General features: G+C 40.3%; 1 protein-coding gene across 7 annotated transcripts in view; it reads right to left on the reverse strand.

The window, feature by feature from the left end:
• The window catches only part of LOC108696525 (agrin), a 291,780-nt gene that overhangs the window by 266,059 nt on the left and 1,367 nt on the right, over positions 1 to 24,354 (reverse strand). For all 7 annotated transcript variants that reach the window (XM_041569323.1, XM_041569326.1, XM_041569324.1 and 4 more), the window contains exon 2: positions 11,246 to 11,507. In XM_041569323.1, coding sequence (XP_041425257.1) covers positions 11,246 to 11,507 — 262 coding nt within the window. The remainder of the gene's footprint in view (positions 1 to 11,245; positions 11,508 to 24,354) is intronic.

A 24,354-nucleotide genomic window follows, 5' to 3' on the forward strand; every position in this document is an offset into this window, starting at 1 on the left:
TACCAAGGCTCAAAGACATTGGCAGCAATCTCTACCAGCCCTCAGTGAGGAGCAATGGGAGGAAACCACCAATTCACTGTATGGTGATATAATCTCATTACGAGACAGGTACTGTAGATTCAATTTAAATTTGCTCATCAATTTTTGTCACCCCAGTAAAGATTTGGAAGATGGGTGGACAGACTGGAGGTGAATGTCAACGGTGTGGGGAGGCATAGACATCCATTTTGCATCTGGCATGGAGTTGACCCCCAATGCATAGATTTTGGGAGGTTATAAAATACTAGCCCCATCCTTCAGCATAAGATCCCCAGGGCTAAGGACAAGATGATAATAATGCGTTCTTAACACAAGTTAGATGTCACATTGTACTATGGTATATTGAGACACTGAGATAATGTATGTATAATCCAATTATGCTTGTGAACCATGTTATGTTTTGTTTTTTGTTTTAATACCCTTGTACCCCCCTTCCCCGGAAAAATTAAAACTTTAAAAAAAACAAAACAAATATCTTGCCAGTCCTTCCCAATCAAGAACGTCTTGAATTCCAATACACATTCTAAAACATATTTGCATTCCTGTTGTTTTTTCTTTTGTGTTTTAGCTGATGTTAAATAGCTAGCAGCTGCTTTGGTTACACAGCAGTATCCCGGACAATAAGGGAGTGTGAGGGCAGAAGGCTATGGGAGAGTCATCTGAGAAGGACAGACAACCAGTGGCAACAGCATGAGGATTCCTCAGGACACTGAAACTGCTCATCCAGTCTGGGACAAAGCTGAAGCTCCAACTTTATCCAATGACAGGCTTGTCAGTCCTGATATTATATGTACTGTATATACAGGATAGTGGTGGAACTTAATGACAACTCTGATCTCAGGTGCCAGTATGAAAAAGGTGCACAAAAAAGTTGCAGTTGCACTGGCAGGGCTCATTAATGCTGAAATTAGTGGTTTATTTAATGTTTCAGTTTATTTCATTTATCCAGAGGAAGGTGTCATTAAGAGATTACATTTAAGATCCTCTTATTCCAACACTAAATAACTGGGTTGTGTGTATGCTAATACATACAGTATATTTGTGTGTGCATGTGTAGGAGTATTATAGGCAGTTGCATGTCTGCATGCTGGTCTCTGGGTGGGAGAAGCGATGATAGGACACACAACTTGTAAACATCAAAAGAAAGCGTCCACATTAAACACCTTTAACTTGACTGCAGGCAAGATGAGTAACATGAAGGTGCTAACAGGATCTCACAAGGAGCACCGTTCTGGCAGTGTGCTAACAATTCACATCTGCACAACACATTTCTCACTATGGGGCAGCAGGAGTTAGCCATCACTACCTGCCCTCAATCATCCTGCATTACTGAAAGAACTTCAATAAGGTAATCAGGGAATGTAGGATGAAGCAATGCCTCCTGGGCACGACAGAAATTCTATTTTACACTGTAAATCACCAAGAAATCATTTCCTGTGCTCCCAAATCACTGTACTGGCGTAGTGTTGTCGGCAGTTGGATGTTTCTTGGCTGGATTAATTCATCCTTGCCTTTAAAAAAATCCTCTCCCATTTTATTGGTTATTATTGTTAGCACTTCTTATTAGACAACACTTTTTCCTATTGCAAGGCTTTATGACTTCATCCCTATTGCTTATGCTGATCTAGATTTAGGGCACACCAACTGTCCAGATGTTAAGGATATTTATGTGCATAGGTGTGTCAAAGTGCAAGCTCCCTAATTAACCTAACTGTGCCCTGCCAGAGGCTTTTTTAATGTTGACTTGCCTCACCCAGAGGAAAGAACTGAGAAACATCATGCAAGTTAAGGTGGCCATAGATGCAAAGATCCGTTCGTTTGGCGATGTTGCCAAACGAGCGGATCTTTCCCCGATATGCCATTAACAGGCATGGCTATATCGGGGTTAATCTGATTGTTCGGCCGTATGGCCGAACGATCAGATTACGATGTGACATGAGCTCCGGCGGGATCAGTCTGGTCAAAATCAAACCTGACCGATCGTCCAAACGACCGATCTCAGCCGGGCGAAAGATGTCGGCACACGCCACACACGATCCGAAAATCGTACGAATCCTCGATTCGTACAATCGGATCTGTGTGTCTATGGCCACCTTTAGGGTAATGCCAAAAGAGTCTTTCTCCTAGTGATGACACCTTTGAGTTAACTTTTAGTATGATGTAGAGAATGATATTCTGAGACAATTTGCAATTGGTTTTCATTTTTTATTATTTGTGTTTTTTTTTAATAACTTAGTTTTTTATACAGCAGGTCTCCTGTTTGCAGTTTCAGCAATCTGGTTGCTAGGGTCCACCTTACCCTAGCAACCATGCATTGATTTGTATAAGAGACTGGAATATGAACAGGAGATGGCCCGAATAGAAAGATGAGTCATAAAAAGTAGCAATAACAAAAAAATTGTAGCTTTAGAGATTTTTAGATGTTTTTAGATGGGGTCAGTGACCCCCATTTAAAAGCTGGAAAGATTCAAAAGAAGAAGGCAGCTAGTGAAAAAAACTATAAAATCTAGGTAACAAAGAGCAGTTGAAAAGTTGCTTAGAATTGACTATAACATAATAAAAGATAACTTAAAGGTGAACCACCCCTTTAAAAAAAGACACCATAGGGAGAGTCAGAGAAAACTTCCCATCTAGTCACACCCTCAAGCTGGCCATAGACACAAAGATCTGATCATAGAAATCTCCGTTTCGTACAATTTTCGGGCCGTGTGTGGCATGTTCCAACATTTTTCGTGCCATGACGATCGATCGTTCAGACAATCGGACAGGTTAGAAAATTTCTGTCGGCTATCGATTATATCTCTTCCTATATTGCTGATCTGACAATTTTCACCAGCTTTTGTCGGACATAACTTTCATACAATTGCTATCAGGGGCAGAACATTGTATGATCTGTTCTTTTCTACTTTATTTGATCTGTATGGTTAGTGGCAGGTCGGGAGATGGCACCTAACGTTTGATTGTCCGACGTGAAGGTAAATCTGCACATGTATAATATTCCTTAATGCTTAATTGTGTGTTCCACACAGGCCCCCTTCCAGAAAAGCTAACCCCACTAGAATCATTAAATGTGTGACTGGGCACAAATATATTTCACGTATCTCATCAACACTTTGTATATTAAGGGCTGCTTTGAGATTTTAAGTGTAGCTAGTTTGGTGGTATTTTGACGTCCCCTGGATGGGGTCAGTAGGGGTCACTGATCCCTGTGAGAAAAAAGGGAGAAGAGACATGATTTGAAAAGCTTATGACATAAGATTCTTCCATTTTCTGTTTCCCCAACTAGTGTGCTAAAATAAACACAAGGGTTGTGATAGCTACAGCTGTGGAAATATTTGGTGCTTGATGTCCACCAGGGCCCACAGGGCTAGGTGATGATATTACCATACAGTATGCTGTCATGTTAAGAAGTAACATCAAAAAAGAATGCCCTCTAGGGTACATGACGTCAAGCATTTCAAACAATAACAAAGCAATGAAATCCATGATAAAAAAAAGCAGTCAGTTAACTGAGAAAGCTAGGGTTCCCAGGAGACAAATCTAGGCAATGTATTAGAAGTTAGTGGCTCTTAATTGTGCCTGCAGGACTTTTTATTCACCCAAGGCTTAGTACATCAAACCTCCCTGACCCCTCCCCCCTTCCCAAACACACTAATCCTTTATTTGGTTTTATTGTAACGGTGATCAAAGTGAAATGTACAGGGGCGATCCTGGCCCCTCCGCCGCCTGAGGCAACAGCCGTTGCTGCTGCCCCCCCTCCCCCGGAAATTTGCTCTTAAAGTACCAGGAGCAGCATTTTTGCTGCCCCTGGTACCTAGTGGGGCGCTGCTGCCTGAGGCGACAGCCTCAACTTGCCTCATTGGTGAAGCACCCCTGGAAATGTAACACACTCATCCACACTATAAAGATGTGACAGTTTAGTGAGTAACAGGTGAAAGATTTCGGTTTCTCCTTCGCAAAGGCTTTGTAGAGAAAATAAAAAATTGGTAAACTCTACAAATAATTTCTGATCCATAGATTTATATGACATATAGGACCCTGTGGACTCTACTGCAATATCCACAAAATAGGTTTATGGCAGCATAATTAGGAGTTACTGGGCTCCAGAGCAATAACAATAGCCACCACATACATCAGGAAACATTATCAGATCACAATCAGAAAAAAGTATATCCCATGCAGTCCTTTATTTTGTAAGTTGAAATTTTTATATCAAACTGTACATTAAGGGGGTTATTTATCCAAGGTCAAATTTTAGAGTTTTATATACCTCGAATGAACTCACAACTGGAATGGTTTCTAATTTAAGAAAAAAACCTGAATGTAAAAGACCTGAATCAGCGAGTGCGGGATTGATAGATTTTATGGCGGCAAAAACATGAAGCTCTCGAATTGATCGAGTTTTTGGGTAAAACTCTCTGAAAAAAACTTCAAACACCTTGAAGGCTAATAACAGCTTCAAATGGTTCAAGGGACCTATGCCATTGACTCCTACATGACCTTGACTGGCTTTAGGGTAATATCACACCCAGGCGACTAATTGCCTTTTATTTGGGGGCGACTAATCTCCCCGAACCTGAATTGTAGCAGGTAGAAGATATAGGGAAGCAGTTCGGGGAGATTAATCGCCCCAAAGAAGAGGCGATTAGTCGCCCCGGGCGACTAAATCTCCCCGGATCTCACAGTTTGTCCTTACCCTTAGATGGTGTATTTTTAGATTCAAGCTATTTCCAGGGTCGGGGTATAATTAATCGAAAATAATTCTAGATTTTTTTTTTTACCCAAGAACCTGATTTTTGACCAAAAAAAACTTGCAAACTCAAATTTTCATGGAAAACACAACTCAATCCTTAATAAATAACCCCCTTATAGTACCATATACATGGTGTACATCTAGGGTTGCCACCTTTTAGCCCGGTGTACACTGGGCAGGGGGCGGGCTGTAATGTTGAGGGGGCGGGCTGTGATGCATAGGGGCAGGGCCCGGACGCAGAGGGGGCGGACCATGACATCAGGGGCAGGGCCATGTCAGTCTTAGAAAATCCTGCCCAGTTATATTAATTTACCTAAAGGACAATGGCATATTGCTATTTTTCGTGGCTACAAAATGCCAGAAAACGCGGTGCCATAGACAACACTGAGTATTGTCTCTGCTAAAACCATGCAATCAATCAAAACTGCCTTTGTATAAGGCAAATAGCAGTGTGTGTCTTTGCCCTAAAGCAACATGCGTGTGCTTTGGAAGAAAAGTATTGTCCAGAAGAAGTCAAAAGCTAAGTAATGGTTACAGGAGCACATTATATATTGTAAAATACTGCTTCTAGTTGAGGCAAGAACCAATCTATCCCTGTGCCACAAGAACAATTAATGAAAGCCAAATTAGTCTATGGACTTAGATCTCCTTTTCACATATTGTGTAACTGCCTATCAGCGGCTCCCTATACATCCAGGCTGAATAACTCCCAACCACGTCTAGTGTCTTTTATTATTATGACTGTAACCATGTCAGAAACAAAACACTTTGACAAGGGTCAATAAGATACCGGTTAAAGAGTGCTCAGAGAGATAAACAGGAATATCAAAGAGCAATTTGCCCAGCTATACACATTAGAAGGCTGGTTTACAATACAAGAAAGACACAAATCCATTGATTTCCTGTAGCCAAGGCAGAGGGTTGAAACTAGCAATGGATACTTAGAGGAAGTTGTAAGTTAATAGAGAACATTTGTAGTAAATTAATGCGTAACACCAGAACATACAAACTGTTTTGGATGCCAAGCTCTCTAAATTGTCTCCACTTAATTCCTATAGGGACAGTATACAGGTTGGACACCAAAGAATGAATAGCTATGGGGTCAACGGTCTGCTTTCACTGGGAAGAAACTTTCACCAGAAAGTACCTTTGTTTTTTAGTACAAGTACGTACTAGTAGGAGACATGAAAAGTCTGATTTTCTGAACCCATACTAAACCCACACCAAGTCATTACACAGAGGCAGGAAGGGAGAAAAGAAGCAGAACAACATTTCAAAAAGTAGATAAGGGAACTCTGCTAGAAGACACAACCTTAGAGTAGCTGAACCCGCACCCTACATACACCCACACTCTATAACCCAGTGATCCCCAACCAGTAGCTCGTGAGCAACATGTTGCTCTCCAACCCCTTGGATGTTGCTCTCGGGGTCCTCAAAGCAGATGCCTTTTTTTGAATTCCAAGCTTGAAAGCAAGTTTTAATGGCATAAAAACGAAGTAAAGTGCCAAGCAAAGCCTCTTGTAGACTGCCAGTCCACACAGGGGCTACCAAATAGCCAATAATTGCCCTTATTTGGCACCCCAAGGGACTTTTTCATGCTTGTGTTGCTCCCCAACTCTTTTTACATTTGAATGTGGCTCACTAGTTAAAAAGGTTGGGGACCCCTGCTATAACCCAATACCCATCATGTATTATATAGTATCCAACAGCAGTACTTTATACTGTACCTGTGATGTATAATTTGGAGCAATACCTATAGCCTTTGTCTACATTTTTTCTGAGACTGACCACTGCCCTCAACATGGCATTAACAGATGGGTGAAAGACCTTTAAAACCCAATTATTTCTAAAACATTTTCCTTTGAAAAGCTACTAAAACATGATCAAAACTATAAGAATAAAACATCATTCTAGTAGTCTTTATTGGGTTTTACTCCTAACATGGCAACGTCAGCAAGACACCGCTGCAACAGATTTCTGCAATGGAAAGCATCAGAATGTAGCACAGATAAATCTGAAACCCAAGTGACAATAGCTGAGCTATGTGAAAATGTATTATGATTAACTCAAGGATGATTGATACAGATAAACGGCAAAGGCCTTGTTGGGCTCACTAAGAAATTTCTGTTCCAACCTTTAGGCTATATTGGCTCATATTTAATGGGAGCGTGTTTCCATAGATTAATTCAGATGTGACATGTGCAAGGTTGAACTTGATGAACTTCTCCTATATTTGAAACCTTATGGAATAAATAAATACATTTCGTCACAAACCAGTATTCCTACAAATAAAACACACACGCTTTGTCAAAATCTTTGCCACCCAGAAAGGTCACCAAGTCACCACGATCCTCCATTTACTACATGTTAACAATTTTATCACACGGGCAATCTCACCTGAATCAAAGTGAGCTGAGCAAGCGTGTGTACAAAAATAATAAGGACTTGAACAGATGAGCGACTATGATTGTTTGAGTGACTGATGAGCCCTCGGAAACGCCTGACACCCACGTATTTTTAATAACTCGTTGGAGGTGCTTTGTAAACACTAGATGCTGTGACATTTCAGTTTTGCTCTCTCTTCAGCCTGGATTTGCTGATTGAGGCAATGTGTATTTAACCTAAGTTTGTGTTTTATTGTAAAAAGGATTAATGCAGCAACATCATTTAATTACATTTAAAAAATGTGGTTTTGGGTGTGGTGTAACTTTTCCCACACTGTGGGTCAAGTAAAGAACTGAGAACTTTGGTCAATCATCAGATATCACAATGATTTTGTAAAAGACCTAACCAAATAATGTGCAGTCAGTGGCATTAACCAAAAAGTTAATTAGCAGTGAGAACTGAGAAACTGTTGCATTCTCTCCCTAAAGCAATTGCACTGTACTTTAGACAGGGTTAATTTAAATAGTTTAATCCGTTTCCAGCAAACAAGAACATTTAAGGCACCACTATTAATCCATGGAGTGGTCCAATTACTGTTTTAGAGACATTTGAGTTCTGAAGCAAATTGGAGACAGCTACAGATTTTTGTTTCACCATACTCTAGATCACCCAGAGGTTAGGTAGGACTCATTTGAGTGAAAAGGAAAAGTTGGTAAATGTGATTTTTTTCAACCTCAACTACCACAAAAAACAACTCTGACATGCTTCCCAAAAACACCATTTCTGTTGGTCATTATGGGCTGGGCACAATTCTTCCATAGGCTTGAGCTCCAGTCTTCTGGAGAACATGACTGACAGATGCAGGACTTCTGGAAGGCATGTAAGAATGATCACGTACATTTGAGCTAAGAGGTTGGGTTAGAAAACTATTAATAATAAAACTAAAAGAAAAAAGAAACCAATGCAGCAGTGGATCTTTCTAAATCACTTTAACTATAATTCCTAACAAACCACATTCAGCAGCCCACTAGTTCAGCACCCAGCTTTTTCAGATAATGCTAGTTCTGGTGTAGAAGGCTGCCTCTCCTTGATACAATATTTCTTACACCGACAGGACTGTGTTTAGCACTTTCTATCACACTGACAGTGTCCAAAGAAATAAGATTTGCACTGGATGAAAAATGTATGAGCAAGAATTTTGCAGTCAGTACAGAATTCTAGGAATTTAAGAATAGAACACTGCGCTGATCTCTGTTTAAACTTGTTTGCCCCATTTAAAGACCTCCCGTCCAGTTATTAACTTAGTGACGGGCATATATTTACCTTTCGTTGCTAACTTCATTCACTACTATGAATTCTGTTAAACATAACAGAAAATTTTCAGGATGTAATGTGCCTGGAATCTTCAGGTGTTTTCTAAATAGGAACAAACCCCAGACCAGTTACGTGTACAAATTTTCAAATAGGAAATAAAGAGCAACTTCGAAACTGTCTTCTGTTTTTTTTAATTTCTATGGCAAGTAACTGCACATAAGCCCAAGATCACCATGCATAACACCAAATGGATCATTAATAAAGAGCCCAGACAGAAGTGTAAAAATATATCCCTTAGTGTTCATTCATGGACCACTTCTGTCCAGGGTTTGGCTGTGATCTGCACCTCACCCATATGAAAAAATCTGGAATGAAGTGCAATTGGTAGGTGCAAACTCTAAAAATTAATATGGCTAAAAATGCCATATTTTATATACTGAACTTATTGCACCAGCCTAAAGTTTCAGCTTCTCAATAGCAGCAATAATCCAGGATTTCAAACCTGTACCAGGGGGTCACCATCTTGGACAGTGTCTGCGACACTCATGTGCTCAGTGGGCTCTGAGCAGCTGTTGAGAAGCTAAGCTTAGGGGTTGTCTCAAATTATCAAGCAGAAAATAAGGTTTGCCTGTTATATAAACTGATGCTACATGGCTGATTATTAAATTCTGATGCTAGTTTCTAATGCTACAAAGCTGATTATTAAATTATGATGGTTTCTGTGCTGCCATGTAGTAATTATCTGTATTGATTACTAAACAGCCTTATATTGTGACATTTATATTCTGTGTGTACTGTATATTTTGAGTCAGTCTCAAACAGCACAGAGCATGTGCAGGAAATCAGCAGAAAAGAAGATGGGGAGGTACTGGGGCATCTTTGGAGGTACTGATCTTCTCTGCTAAAGGGCTGTGGTTACCCAGGGCTGGTACAGAAACATTATGTACAACATTTCTAGCCTACTTCTTTAGTTAAGCTTAAGTTCTCCTTTACTGCTTGCCATAAGGCAAACAGTAAGTACAGGACCCCATTGTGGCCAAAATACACTGCCACTCCCTAACTTGCGCTTCAACAAATCTTCTAGCGTGGAAGGCAGGTTACAAAGTGCAAAAACATGGCAGATTGCACTTGTTTTTTGCACTTTGCACCCTGCCTTCCACATCATAAATCATCCAATGTCAGCTGCAGTGTAAACTTCACCACCATTGGATTCTGAAGCAGTGGAAACAAATTCTTTGGAGTGATAAATTGCACTTCAGAATCTGGCAGAGTCTCATGGATAAGTCTGGGTTTGACAGATGACAGGAGGATACTACCTGCCTACTTGCATGTCAGTTCTTGACAATTCCTTGCTTATTATATTGTAGCCATAGCCTGGAGAGGATTCTTTACTTGTTTCAGCACAAAAATGCCCAAAATGTACAAAGCCCAGTACAAAATTGATTTGCTGAGATGTGAGTCAAAGGGCTTCATTGCCCTGCACAGATGTCTGACCTCCACCCAGCTGAACTAAACACCTGTGGGATAAACTGCAACGCAGACTTTGAGCCAAGCCTTATCCTCAAAATCAGCTCCCGACCTCACTAATGCTCTTGCAGGGAATGGAAGCAAATCCCAGCAAAGGGAGGACCTACTTCATATTAATACCTTTGGTTTCAGAATGTGATAGGTGGGGGTTTGTATGCTTATTGTAATATTGTGTACACTTACACTGTACATACTCAGTAGAGCACAAGGTACAAACTTTTTCATGAAGGGTTCATGGTGTGTTTAAGGTTATAATTCAATGCCTTTAATTATAATGAAGTAGTTCATTTTAAATATGCAAAGTGTTGATCATAGGATCCATTTATGATTACCAGGCTCAGTATGCTCGAGGGAACTTATACCTAACGCCGGTAAAAGGTTGACTCTACATGTTGCATGTATACTGTAGGTGCTTGATTTTGCACCAGTTCAATTGTAAACAAATGAGAAGTAGTGCATGCATATGTCCCAACTTAGCTCATATGTGTAAAGCTGCCATAAAGGGATTGTTCACCTTTGAGTTTTAGTATGATGTAGAGTGAATTATTTGTGGTTTTTGAGTTATTTAGCTTTATATTCAGCAGCTCTCCAGTTTGCAATTTCAACATCTGGTTGCTAGGGTCCAAATTAGGGATGCACCGAATCCAGAATTTGGTTCAGGATTCGGCCAGGATTTGGCCTTTTTCAGCAGGATTCGGCTTCGGCCAAATCCTTCTGCCCGGCCGAACCGAATCTGAATTTTCATATGCAAATTAGAGGCAGAGAGGGAAATCACATGAGGAAGTAAAAAAGAGTTTTCTCCTTCCCACCCCTAATTTGCATATGCAAATTAGGATTCGTATTTGGACGAATATTTTTGCAAAAGATTTAGGGGTTACCCTAGCAAACATGCATTGATTTGCATAAGAAACTGGAATATAAATATGTGGTGGCTTGAATAAAGTAGCAATAAAAAGCTGGAAAGAGTCAGGAGAAGAAGGCAAATAATCCAAAAACTATAAAAAAAAAAAAAAAAGCATAAACGAAAGCTAATTGAAAAGTTGCTTTGAATACACCACTCTATAACATACTAAAAGTTAAGTCAAAGGTGAACCATCCCTTTAAAGATCTTTCACTGATTTGGCCACCCGTGTGCTGGAACAGTTCAATTGGACTTTCAAATGTTGATCACTTCTTTTTTGAGAATGTATGAATGGGAAAACCAAAAATGCAATGCATTGGACTCACCTTCAACACACATTTCTACCTCTTCCAGGTTCCTAAGGGTTATCCTCATTAGGCTGGAGTTAAGCATTAGCTCATTGCGATGACTGGGCCACATAGATCGGGGGGCGGGATTAACAAAGAAAATCCTTGTGTCGCCTGTAGACACCTGATTGTCACAGATTGTGGGGTCTCCAAATCCTCCAACCATCACTTTGTTTCCTCCATCCAGCAGAATATCATTTGTCACAATCTCTCGACCCTTCAGATACCGCCATACTCTAACCTAAAAAAAGGTACAGTAGTTGATCAAAATTTCAAGTTTATTTCACATCACGCACACATAGCATGTACTAAAATTGCAAGGACCTCCATTATCCTTCTATATTGCTGCAAACACCAGTTGCCAGAGTATATTGCATGGTATTATATTCTGCACCAGAGATTTCCCCATCAACATGCCAAAATCAGGCTGACCTAACATTTATGCCTAGGCCTAGGCTGGCCTGCAAGTTGAGGTAGACATAGGAAGAGAAACAGCCACACTGCTCCCAGTTATCTGAAGTTATCTGCACTGACAGGTATGGCATCACCTGTGCAGGTATACATAGAGGATTTCGGTGTAAAATGGAAAATGTGCATATTTGCTGCAAAATCTTTCTTGTTTGTGCATTAAAACACCAATGTTGTATCTGTCAGTGGTATCAGGGGTGAAGAAAGTGGATAGCCCCCTGGGTAAGCAGATTTTAAAAACAAGAGGAGAGTATTTTTCCGTGACTGAGGATACTTGAGCAGAAGAAGACTTCAGAAAATACTGTATTAACTTTGTGTAACATCTGCTTTAGTATTCAAAGATCAGGGAGCAGCAGACACCCTCCAGACATTAACGTATTACACAGCCACCCAGCTTTAAGGTAATTGCTATAAACAGCATTGTTTGTGCCAGGTCATGCAAAATCTGAGCAAGGATACAAGGCAGGATGGAAGGTGCAACTGTTTCAGAGTTTAAAGTCTACAACCCGCATCATGCATTTTCAATAAAGATGGAGTAGCCTATGGTTGAGTGTTTTTTTTTTTATATGCAGACCAGTCATGTGCATTAGCAAGGGCTGATGGATGGCAGCAGAGGACAACAAAAACCTTTAAATTCTCATATCAGCCATAACTGGCTACGCTGCAGAAGAGAACTCCTTTTAATTTCTGTATATGTGGAAATGGTAATGTAAGGTTCCTCATCCATAAACAAATACACTGTGGAACAAGTTACTGCACCAACATCTAATGAGGAAAGCATGCTGATTAGAAACCTTACTTTTTCCTCTCGCTGTTTCACATAACTTCCAGGAAATTATACTTCTCATGAATATACATTTTGTTAAAAAAGCAGAAACATATACATAAACATCTACTAAACATACACAGGGCAACAACTGCATGAAAATAATCTTCCTCCCATAATCACAAAATATAAATTTTTTAAAAAACAAATTATATGCTGCTAGTATGTAGGCTGACTTGAAAATCAATTTAACACCCAAAAGGTGCACTAAACATAGAGCACACACAATGCACCATTCCAGAGACTTGAAGGAACAGTAACATCAAAAAATTAAAGTTTTTTTTAAAAGTGATATAAATATAATACAGTGTTGCCCTGCGCTGGTAAAACTGGGGAGTTTGCTTCAGAAACACAACTATTGTTTATATAAATAAGCTGCTGTGTAGCAATGGGGGCAGCCATTCAAAGGAGAAAAGGCTCAGGTTAGACAGCAGATAAACTCTGTAGAACATAATGGTGTTATCTGTTATCCATTATTTAACCTGTGCCATATAGCCTTTTTTCAATTTCCACCATTGCTACAAAGCAGCTTGTTTATATGAACTATAGTAGTGTTTCTGAAGCAAATACAGCAGTGTTACCAGTGCAGGGCAACAGTGCATGATATTTTCATTACTTTAAAACACTTTCATATTTTGGTGTTATTGTCCCTTTAAAGGGGACCTGTCACCCTAAATAATCATTCCAAATCCTGTTTTATGATGTTATTCAAGCAAAATAAACTTCACTTATACCATATACATGATTTCAATTTTATTTCTTTTAGTCTTGTAAATCACAATCACATCAAGCAGAAAGCAGACATTTTGTGGACACTGTTATTAAGGCAAGCTAAAATCTTGCCAAATCATGCCAAAATCTTGTTTATACACCATAACGGGGCACCTGATGCCCATGCCTGTGCACTGGCTACAAAATTAAATGTTGGAGGCGGAGGAAGAATGTAAGTAGTGCAGTGGCATCCAGGAATTGTAGTATGGAAAGTGAAAGTAATTGCCTTCCCAACCTCTATGCCTAAGGCACAGAGGCGGGGGATACAATATATGATTGACAGCTGAAAGTTTTAAATGAGTTTATAACCAGTATAAATGTTTGAATAAAAAAAAGAATTTGGGTTTCATGATTAATTTTACAGATTTTACAGTATAGTGAGCAACCATACAATGAATTAAGCAAAACAATATTTTTTCTCCACAAGTTGGAAAACATTGACAAAGGATCAGACAAGTGGGCTCTTAGACTAAAGCTCCCCATAGACGCAACGATTCTTCTTGCCGAACGACCGATTTTAGGGAAGTCTGACCAATCCTTCGAAATTATCGTGCAGTTAGTGGTATTCGAACGATCGTACATCTTACGATTTTTCGGCCGACATCTGTTGGGAAATTGATCGGCCAGGTCAAAAAAATCTTTGTCGGCCCCAGTGCAATCTCTCTATGTTTGCAGGGCCAAGCAGGCAGCTCCCCTTTGTTTTCCTGCCAAATTGGTCTTTTTAGTTGATGGTAAATTCGTACGATCGTACGATCGTTCTGAGAAGATATTGGTCTCACGATCAGGATCTGATCTTTTAAAAATCTCAACATCTATGGCCAGCTTAAGGGTCTTGCCACACAAGCAGTTTCGGGGAGATTAGTTGCCCCAGCAGCAAATCTCCTCTTCTTCGGGGCGACAAGAACTGCCTTCCCACTGCCCTCCGCCGTCTAAAATGAAAATCGCATGCGGCAATGTACATGCGGCGCTTCGTTTCCGAAGTCGCCTCATGAGGAAACTTCGGGCGACTTCAGAAAACGAAGAGCAGAGCAGAGGAGGTGGTAAAGCTGGCACTACACAAAACCACCTTCAAAAATAAAGTGATACAGGTAGAGTGTTAGAGAAAACTATTGGGTAAGATATTGAAAATCAAGCTGAATTCTGCTTTTAAAAGAATAGTTTGTAAGATTTTACCTTTCAGGATACGGTTTAACATCAAGGTCTCACATAAGAGTTTGTAGCACATTTAGCACTTTAGCAAATGTAGCAAATATTTCTGAATGCTTTCATCACCCAGTGTCAAAATCTCTGTGAGAAATAAAAAACTGCTGTTCTACCTTGTCTGTACAAAACAACCCCGATTATGACAGAAACCGACTCATCAAAGGTAATCTGTCAGCTGAAACATGGCCTTCCTCATTAGACAACAATACCAGTCATTACAACCATTTATTTATCTTTGCTACTAATTGGTAGATGCCTCCTCTTGGCATTCTGTCACAGAAATCTTCATTTTAAAAAATTGCTAGCAGTCAAAGCACTCATGCGATCATTTGTTAAAAAGCCAGTAAGGGCAAGGGCACAAGGTAAGATCGGTCAGCCGCGGTTAAATCTGTGTAACCGCAGACGACAGATATCCTGAAAATGATTTGCCATAGCATAACATTAGGGTCGTCTCAAGTAAAACACATTACTCACAGAAGTCTAATTGTGGGACAATGCAAAGATAGGCAATTTCCCACAATTAGGCTGAATCACAGATGGTATATATTATTGTTAATATTGTTCAAATCAGACAGGGCCATTTAAAGGAATAGTTCACCTTTACTTTAAATTTTTATTAACTAAAGTCCATTTCCTAACAACATTTCAACTGAATCGCGAATGGTTAGGCCAAAAAAAAAACCCTACAGTTTTATTTTTATTGTTACTTTTCATTACTTATCACCTTTTCATCTTCCGCTTACCCATTCAAACCACTGCCTGGTTACTAGGGTAAACTGAACCCTAGCAACAAGATGACTGCTGAAATTCCACTGGAGTGCTGCTGAACAACATGTTAAATTATAAAACAAAACAAAGATAATATATGAATATCAACTGTCAATATTCTTAGAATGTCACTTGCTTAGTGTAAAAATAAAAACTAGGTAAATAGATAGGATGTGCAAAATAACATATGTTTCTAATATAGTTAGTTAGGCAAACATGTAATGTATAAAGGCTGGAGTGACTGGATGTCTAACATAATAGAACAATACTTCCTGCTTTTCAGCTCTTTTGGTTTCCACTGGCTGGTTACCCTGGTGACCAAGCAGTAACCAATCAGTGACTTGAGGGGGGGGGGCAGATGGGCTATAACTGTTGCTTCCGAATCCGAGCTGAATGCTGAGGATCAATTGCTAACTCACTGAACAGAAATGTCCCATGTGGTCCCCCTTCAAGTCGCTAACTAACTCAGAGTTAGAGAGCTGAAAAGCAGGAAGTTGGATTCTGGCTATTATGTTAGACATCCAGTCACTCCAGTATTATACATTACATTTTTGACTAACTAACTATATTAGAAACATGTTTTATTTTGCACAGCCCATCTATTTACCCAGTTTTTATTTTTACACTGAACTGTTCCTTTAAAGGAACATTTCTGTATAAAAACAAAACAGAGCGCAAAGATGGGCTGTGCAAAATAAAAAAATGTTTTCAATATAGTTAGTTAGCCAAAAATGTAAGGTAGTGAACGGATGTCTAACATAATAGCAAGAACTCTACTTCCTCCTTTGTAGCTCTCTAACTTCTTACCAGTCAGTAACCAATCAGTGACTTGAAGGGGAGCCATAAGGGACATAACTGTTCAGTTAGTTTGCTTTTGATCCATACCTGCTTGCTCAGCAAACTATATGCATTCTATTGGTAAACAAAACAATTATTTAAGCCTGGCAACAGGTTTGGGAGGTATGTCACTACCCAGTCAGTGTTGTGAGAGCTACTTCCTTGCTCAGATTCTGGGCCAAGGACACAGGGCTGTGAAACTTTGTCCTCTGGGGCTTCAACAAGCATTTTTTATTCATAACACTGCACTTGGAGTATTGTGGCAAGTAATGGAAGGGAACTTTTCTTACACAGAAAGGAATAAGTTGTATAAAGATGGAGAAAATGGGAAAATATTTTTGAAATATCAAACTGATTTAAATAACAGAAACTGGTTTAAAGGAAACAATGCAGCCCATTTTTTACATGAGCTCATTCAGTTGTGCTTATGGAGAGTTGAATAAACACTATCTGAGCTTCAAAAAATAAAAATAGAATTATTTCACACAGAATATCTGATTGATAAGTAACCATGTTTCAACAATCCTTAGGCTGACAGTTTAATGAAACCCCACCCTCAACCTTGTTCCAATGTGAAGTCTGGAAAGCAGAGGGACTTCAAGTCCCAGAATCCATCACTTCACAATGGAACAAGGTTAAATAGAGGATGGATCACCATGAGTCTCCAATCACCTTTTTCAGTTCAATTGTTTTCAGATTGTTTCTTTTTCTTTTTTTTGCAATTACTTTCGATTTTTATTTTTTTACAGTTTTTTCAAAATCTAAGTTTAATGTTCCTGTCTCTGGTGTTTGAGTCTGGCAGCTCAGTAATTCAGGTGCAGACTCTTGTTTTGCAACATTTAGTTGATACATTTCTCAGCAGCATCTCTGGAGTATTAGCAACTATTGTATCAATTCTAACAGCTGCCTTTAATGAAACCCAGAGATTCTGCTCAGCAGGGACAAAGATAAGAAATGCATCAACTAAAAATATCAATTTAGAAAAGTTTACAGGGTTGCGACCCCCTTCCCAGAGCTGCTTTAGGGTAAGGGCACACCTGTCGATTCGAGGAGATTTAGTCGCCTGGTGACTAATCGCCTCTTCTTTGGGGCAACTAATCTCCCCGAACGGCTTCCCCCTGTCTTCCGCCGGCTATAATGAAAAACGGCCTGTGGCATGACACGCAGCGCGTAGTCACTAACTGGAATGTGGCTAAGATTTATCCAATAATAAAGAATTGAAAATATCTGGTCCTGTACCTGGGATAAAGTGGGCACATGTGACATTAGGCAGGCATGATTGGTGGTTTATGGCATTTAGAGCATTTGTGTGAGATTATGTAAATTTTATTGACACCCACTTAGCAATTTTAATGCATTGCAATAGAAGAGCATTTTCATGCATTTTGCCTTAGTATGGTTGGTAGCCATAAAATCCCTTGGAGGGCCTCAAGCTGGATAGCACTGTACTTTACAATTCTGTGTTTACTAATAAGATGAAAAGCAAAGATGATCTGCTACATCTCAAACTATGTATTCAAGCATGATGGGATGAGAAACAATGCACAGTCTGTTGCTCTGTGTACACAAGAATTCAGTAAGGAAAGCCTCAAACAACAGAAAAGACATAAAACCTGTGATGCCTGCTTAGTTTCATGTATTTAATGTACCTGCAGTAAAATTCTAATAAATGTTGACACGTTTTAAAGAGCCTTGATCTATTTTCATGTCATGGCAATCCCCAGCACTTTTTCCACCCCCCCACCCCCCCAAATATGCTGAAAATTCTGTAAAATATGCCAGGATGGACAAAAACAGCAAATCAGATAAGAGAATTCCTTTAGATATTGTAGATAAACATTTTAGAATGCTTTCCTGAGTGCTGACTTTATCTCTATACTTAAGATACCTAGCAGGGCACCGATTAACACTCCATCATTTTTCCCACTCAGCATCTTAACACTGGAATGCCAAGTATTTGCTCAGTAAATGTCCTTTGCCGACCTCCCCTGAAAATCCATAATCCTCTTGCTAATACAAGAAAGAAAATCTTCATTATAATTGTATTTCATTCTTCTATGAATCAAAGAAGAAAGTGCAAAACTCAATGCATTACATGAATAGAACCTCATATACATATATTTCCTACTCTATTTCACAGCCTTTAATGCATTTCTCTAAGGCACCTGCTGACTGCCAAAATGCCAAGGTTTGTAGTAATTTGTTTCCCCTCTATGGGTCTCATTAGAACAATCACCACCCATTAAACTTCCCTAGATTCTAGTTTCCCTCATTTTTTTTTTTTAGCACGTCAATAACAAGAATGAACTTGTTTGCAAATGAATAAATCTCTACAGTAACATAACTGGCCAAAGTAGTTGCCCTGCCCATACACATTCCTTCCTCGCAACAAAGGGTTAAGTGGGCTGTAAACTCCCAGGCCGTAGCCGGTACTCTGATCTAAATTCTGGATTGCAGTTTTACAACACAAGTGGGAGGAAAAAAGGGTAGCCTCAGGGCTAGCTGGAAATTCAATAACTGCAAGTGTTGAAAGTGCAGAGCTTTTCAAAGAGTTGTATTTACAAAATGGGCACATCACTGTGTCGTTCCCTCTGCCTAATAACAGCCTAGAGACCAAAGGCCGGCTATCTGTATGACAGAAATCCGTTCCTTAATGTTCAGCAATCTAAAAATATCAAAATTACACAGTTTGCCTTAAAATCCCAACTGGAAACACATGTTCATGCAGCTCCTAAGTGCTCAGGGTAGCTAGGAGAAAATCATTTAAAAAAAGGTTTTAAGAACATTTTCATTTCTGACTATTATGACTGTACTTATGTACACTTACTCTGCCAGTCACAAGGAAACCAAGACAAGAGGCAGACAGGGCTGTCTGTACAATCAGGGCAATTTCAATAAATAAAGTGCCTAAAGCCCTCCACAACAGGGGGCTTACTGTCAGACCTTTTGCCTCTTTTGCACAAAGCATCCTCAAGAAATGACAGACTCCCTCGTTTCAATCAGCTGCAAGAGCTCAACAATGTAAGCATTTCATTTCATTAAAGGAGAAGAAAGAGACATTTCTGTTTTGATCAGGGCATCTCATACTCTTAAGAAAGCTAGCGGATGGACAGTAAATATATCGGCAATCTATACAAGTATGGAACCTTTTATCCAGAATGCTCGGGACCATGGGTTCTCCTTTCTGTAATTTGGATCTGCATACCTTAAGTCTACTAGAAAATCAAGTAAACATTAAATAAATCCAATAGGGTGGTTTTGCTGCCAATAAGAATTATTTATATCTTAGTTGTGATCAAATACATGGTACTGTTTTATTATAACAGAGAAAAAGGAAATTGCTTTTTAATAAACTGGATAATTTCCGTAATTCTGAGATTTCTGGATAAGGTGTTTCTGGATAATAAATCCCATACCTGTAATGTGGTGCAGTGCTCAGAAAAAAAGTACCCTGGGTTGGTGATTTTTTAAAGAAGGTAAGGGCAGAGACACGTTGCCTCACGAGGAAACTTTTGGCGACTTCGGAAAATGAAGTGCCATCCCGCCGGTGATTTACATTCTAGCCAGCGGGAAGGCAGTTCGGGGAGATTAGTTGCCCCAAAGAATAGGTGATTGGTCATTAGGCGACTAATCTCCCCGAATCTGACCATGTGTCTCTGCCCTAAGAGCCAGCACGAGATAGCAGATTAGCAATTGGGTTCACTATGTAGTCTAAATAATTGCCACTCCCACCCCCAGTGATTTTATCTTTACCTTTCCTTTATGTTTTTATAGAAAAAAAGCTTCTAAGAGATTTTTCCAGTGAAAAATGTTTATATTGTGGTGTCCAATGTAGAGGTGGGTAATGGGGTTCTGCTGCCACAAAGGTCTTGGAGAAGCTGTGGGGCCCACCAGAGATCTTTCATCTGGGTCCACTGGTAACTTAATGACCCTCGTACATGAACTGAATGAATAGAAAATATGTTTCAGGAAGTGTTTTAAGCAGAGCTGTGCAGTCTGAGTCATGGAGTCATGAGCAATTTTGGGTATCTTCTAGAGCCTTAAGCTGGCCATAGACACACAGATCCTATCGTACGAATCGGGGATTCGTACGATTTTCGGATCGTGTATGGAGAGTGACGACAGCTTTCATCTGGCCGACAGCTTTCGTCCTGCCCATTGCACATCGTAATCGGATCGTTCGGCCTTACGGCCGAACAATCTGATTACCCCCGATATAGCCATGCTCGTTAATGGCATATCGGGGAAAGATCCGCTCGTTTGAGGTTTGCGTCCATGGCCACCTTTAGTCGGGGTTGCCAAATATGTAACGACTCCGACTCCTACAAGCACTGAAAATAATCAAATCAGATTTAAGAGCTTCTGTGAAAGAGGATAAGATAACAGATAGGCTCTGTCCAATACAATGGTGTTTTATCTGTTATCTGCTATGTAACCTGTGGGTTTTCTCCTTTTTTTCTGCTTGAATGGCTGCCCCCATGGCTACACAGCAGATTATTTTTATATACTATAGTATTCTTTCAAAAGCAAACACACAGCTTTTACCAGTGCAGAGTAACAGTACATAATAATTTAATTACTTTAAAACAGGATTTTTAACCCTGCCTGATGGACATCTGCCCGACTTTCATCCAGCTATTGATCGTGGAAACCCGTCAGAGAGCCCCACACACAGGCCAATAAGCTGCCGACTCGGTCTGTCGGCAGCATTTATTGGCTGGTGTATGGCCAACTTAACTGCTGTTGAGTGATTAAAACAAATTGCTGGTTTGGTGTTATTGTTTACAACTAGGGATGCACCGAATCCACTATTTTGGATTCGACCGAACTCCTGAATCCTTTGTGAAAGATTCGGCTGTATACCGGAAAAATCCTAATTTGCATATGCAAATTAGAGGTGGGAAGGGAAAAAAATTATTTCCTTGTTTTGTGACAAAAAGTCACGCAATTTCCCTCCCCACCCCTAATTTGCATAGGCAAATTAGGATTCGAATTTGGTTAGGCCGGGCAGAAGGATTCGTCCGAATCCGAATCCTGCTAAAAAAGGCTGAACCCTGGCCGAATCCCAAACTGAATCCTGGATTCGGTGCATCCCTAGATACAACAGTGTTTTACGCGCCTACAATTTGCAAGTTTTAGACCTGTACACTTCTCCAAGAGATTAAAGAGTACCGTACGTGGGCACACTCTATAGCTCACAGCCCAAGGGGGCAGAGATTGTATGATTGGGCATGAATATACAAATATCATCAGCAAAGAGCACAAATGATCTGAAGAGATGCGGCTCCTGTTCACCTGCCAACATGATACAACCAGATGAGCAAGCAGATGAGCTTTAACTTTTTCCTTCTCAATTCACCAAACTGACCAATACCCTCAGTACAAGGATATTGGTGAGTATTGGCGGCCAGCCATATGCATAGATAATTGTAAAAAAGCCATCTTAAGGCTATGGTCACACAATGTTGTTTCTGGGTCTGCTGAAAAAGCTTATCCGCTCTCTTCAGTCGGCTCCAATGTCTGCAGTAACAGACAGTGTGTCGAACTGTGTGCAGACACACCGAGCGGTTGCATATTCAAGAATGCATACTCAAGCTGCATTGAAATCTGCTCCATGTGTCTGCACACAGGCCAATGCAGTGTCTGTTACTGTAGATAGAGGGGCTGCCTGAGGGGAGTGGATTGGCTGTTTCTCAGCCTACGTTAATACACAGGCCAAGGAAAAAGCCCATTGTGACCTTAGCTGCAGGGGAAACAGTAACAGTGTTTGGTTTCTAAAAAAAATAACTGGTTATCACCATCTATTATTTATGAAGAATGAAGAATATGCTTTATGGAACTTTTTCAAGATAGCTAGATTACAAATAAAATTATTTTTTGTACAACTGCAGGCCCCTCAGTTTTTGATGAAGTGCAAGCCCTACCACCCTTCATATTGGATTTTTGTAGTTCAGTGAGAGGCCACAATTGGGGCCATTCTGCTAGAAGAGTAGGCATGGTTTCCCAGAATCACCTGCCCTTCCTCCACACCAGTGCAGGCCCCTCTCTCCACATGGCAGTGGGGTTCCTTTCCCTTATACTTAAGTCACTGTGTCCTAATTTAAGGGCCCTTACACGCTGACAGTGTCGGACTGGCCCACCTGGAGTTTTGCTGGTATCCCGGTGGGCCAGTCCCACACTGTCAGCGTGTAAGGGCCCTTTAATTAGGACCCAGGAGTCAGTGGGCCTCTTGCTTCTAAACATTTGGCCTATTTCATGGTCATTCGCTATTTCTTTATGGGTGAAAAGGGGGTTAAGTAATAATAGAGTATAGTAAGTAATTATAAAAGACTAGGAGAATAAAGAGTTTAAGTGAGGAAAGGAGGAATAATAGTTTGGAAAGTGGGCCCTCAGCCTAAGGTTTTCTGGTGGGCCCCTGGCATTCCAGTCCGACACTGCACGCTGACCTTTCGATGACTGACCTTTCAATGACATATTTAACAGATGCAGAATAAATAAAAATACATACATTGTCCTTATATTGTTGTTTGCAAATAAGTGTATTTTTGTGAGTTCAGCATGCTTTTCTCCACTTCAATACATTATGTATGTGCATGAAAAGGTATATTAATGCAACAGGTTGTATTTAGTAAAGGAACCGAATGCAACTGTGCTAAAACACATATCTCAATGAAAATAAGACTGCATTTAAAGCCCCCCCAAAAAAAACTGGTTCCCATAACAGCTCCCCCAGGCTCTAGCACCACTATACTGCATTGATCTTAACCACAGCCTTTCACCAAAAGGATTCTGCCTCCAGCTACGCAGATGTAAATCACAACTGAAATCCTCAGCTTGTGTACTTAATCTGCTCTAGTGCCTTTCTAACAGGCAAACACTTGAAATTGCCACAATGTACGACTTGCTGATTCAGAAGTCTGAACAGGTTGGAAGCCATACAGAAAGAATCAGGCTCCTCCCTCTGAAGAAACTTTCATTTACTCAAATCCACTGTTACACAGACTGTGATTTGTGCCGCAGGACCCAACCCAGGCTATTCTTGGTGGGCAGCATCTGGCTGCAGCAGGTCAAAGTTACTGTTTTATTCTTGCACATGAATTCAGCAAATACCAAGCGCTTTCAGCTTCAGACAGTGCCTTTAGCTTTTGCTACACTCAGTAGGCCAATCCTTTGCAGGCTACACCAGAGCAAGAACGAATACAGAGTTAATATAAATATATACAGAGACAGTGACAGAAGAGAGACACAGGGCAGGGATGTCTCCAGCTGTTGCATAACTACAATTCCCAGGACCCCAACAGCTGAAGACAAGGAGTAGTGCTAACTGTATGGCTGCCCATGAGACATTTGTGGTTTAAAAAATGAAAAGTATAAATTTGTCACTTTATATTTGAATTTAATCTCCATGCACATATCGTGTAGCACTGGCACAACGACAGAAAGGGGTATATATGGATCCCACTGCACATCCAGAGAAACCTACATGAATTTGATTGTTTTAAAGATTGTGACATCTTCCACTGAATTAGGCCGAGAAAGTACAACTTACAACTTACTCAGGACACTGCAGACACCTCTGGGTAACCAAAGAGCATCATAATGAACAGCTGCAGATTCTGAGTGGAAATCAATTTGATTTCTGTCAACTATATAAGTGTCCTGTGCTTGAGAGAGGCTCACTTCAAATTAGTGTTTAAAGGAGACATATAGGATAAGTGAAAAAATCCTAATTTTGTTGGCAATTATAAGTAATATATGGCGTTGCTTTTACATGGTCCTAAAAATGTATATTTTCTTTAAAAATAGCCCCTTTATTAGAGCTCCCTATAGATGTTCTCTGGTCCCTGTCTGTTTCAAATGAGGGGTGGGCGTGTCGTAACGGTCCCTGCCAGAAGCACAGTAGGAGGGGGACAGCCAATCACAGCCGTGCAGTCACACAAGCACAGACAGGCTTCAGTTCCCTATCAGGTCCTGCTAGCTGCTGATTGGTTCCTGTCCTACAGTGCAGTGAGCTGAGAGCCACCAACTCCCCTGCACATAGGGTTGCCACCTTTTCCTAAATGTTTTACTGGCCGGTGGGGGGGGGGGAACAAAAATGGGCGGGTGTGACTTCAAAAGGGGCGGTCCATGATGTAAAAGGGGGTGTGACCACAGCGCGGAGATTTCTCGACGGGGGACATAGTCAAAAAAGCTACGTTTACAGGGGATTGGGGGC

The sequence above is a fragment of the Xenopus laevis genome, chromosome 7L (genome assembly GCF_017654675.1).
Source record: "Xenopus laevis strain J_2021 chromosome 7L, Xenopus_laevis_v10.1, whole genome shotgun sequence".
NCBI lineage: Eukaryota > Metazoa > Chordata > Amphibia > Anura > Pipidae > Xenopus > Xenopus laevis.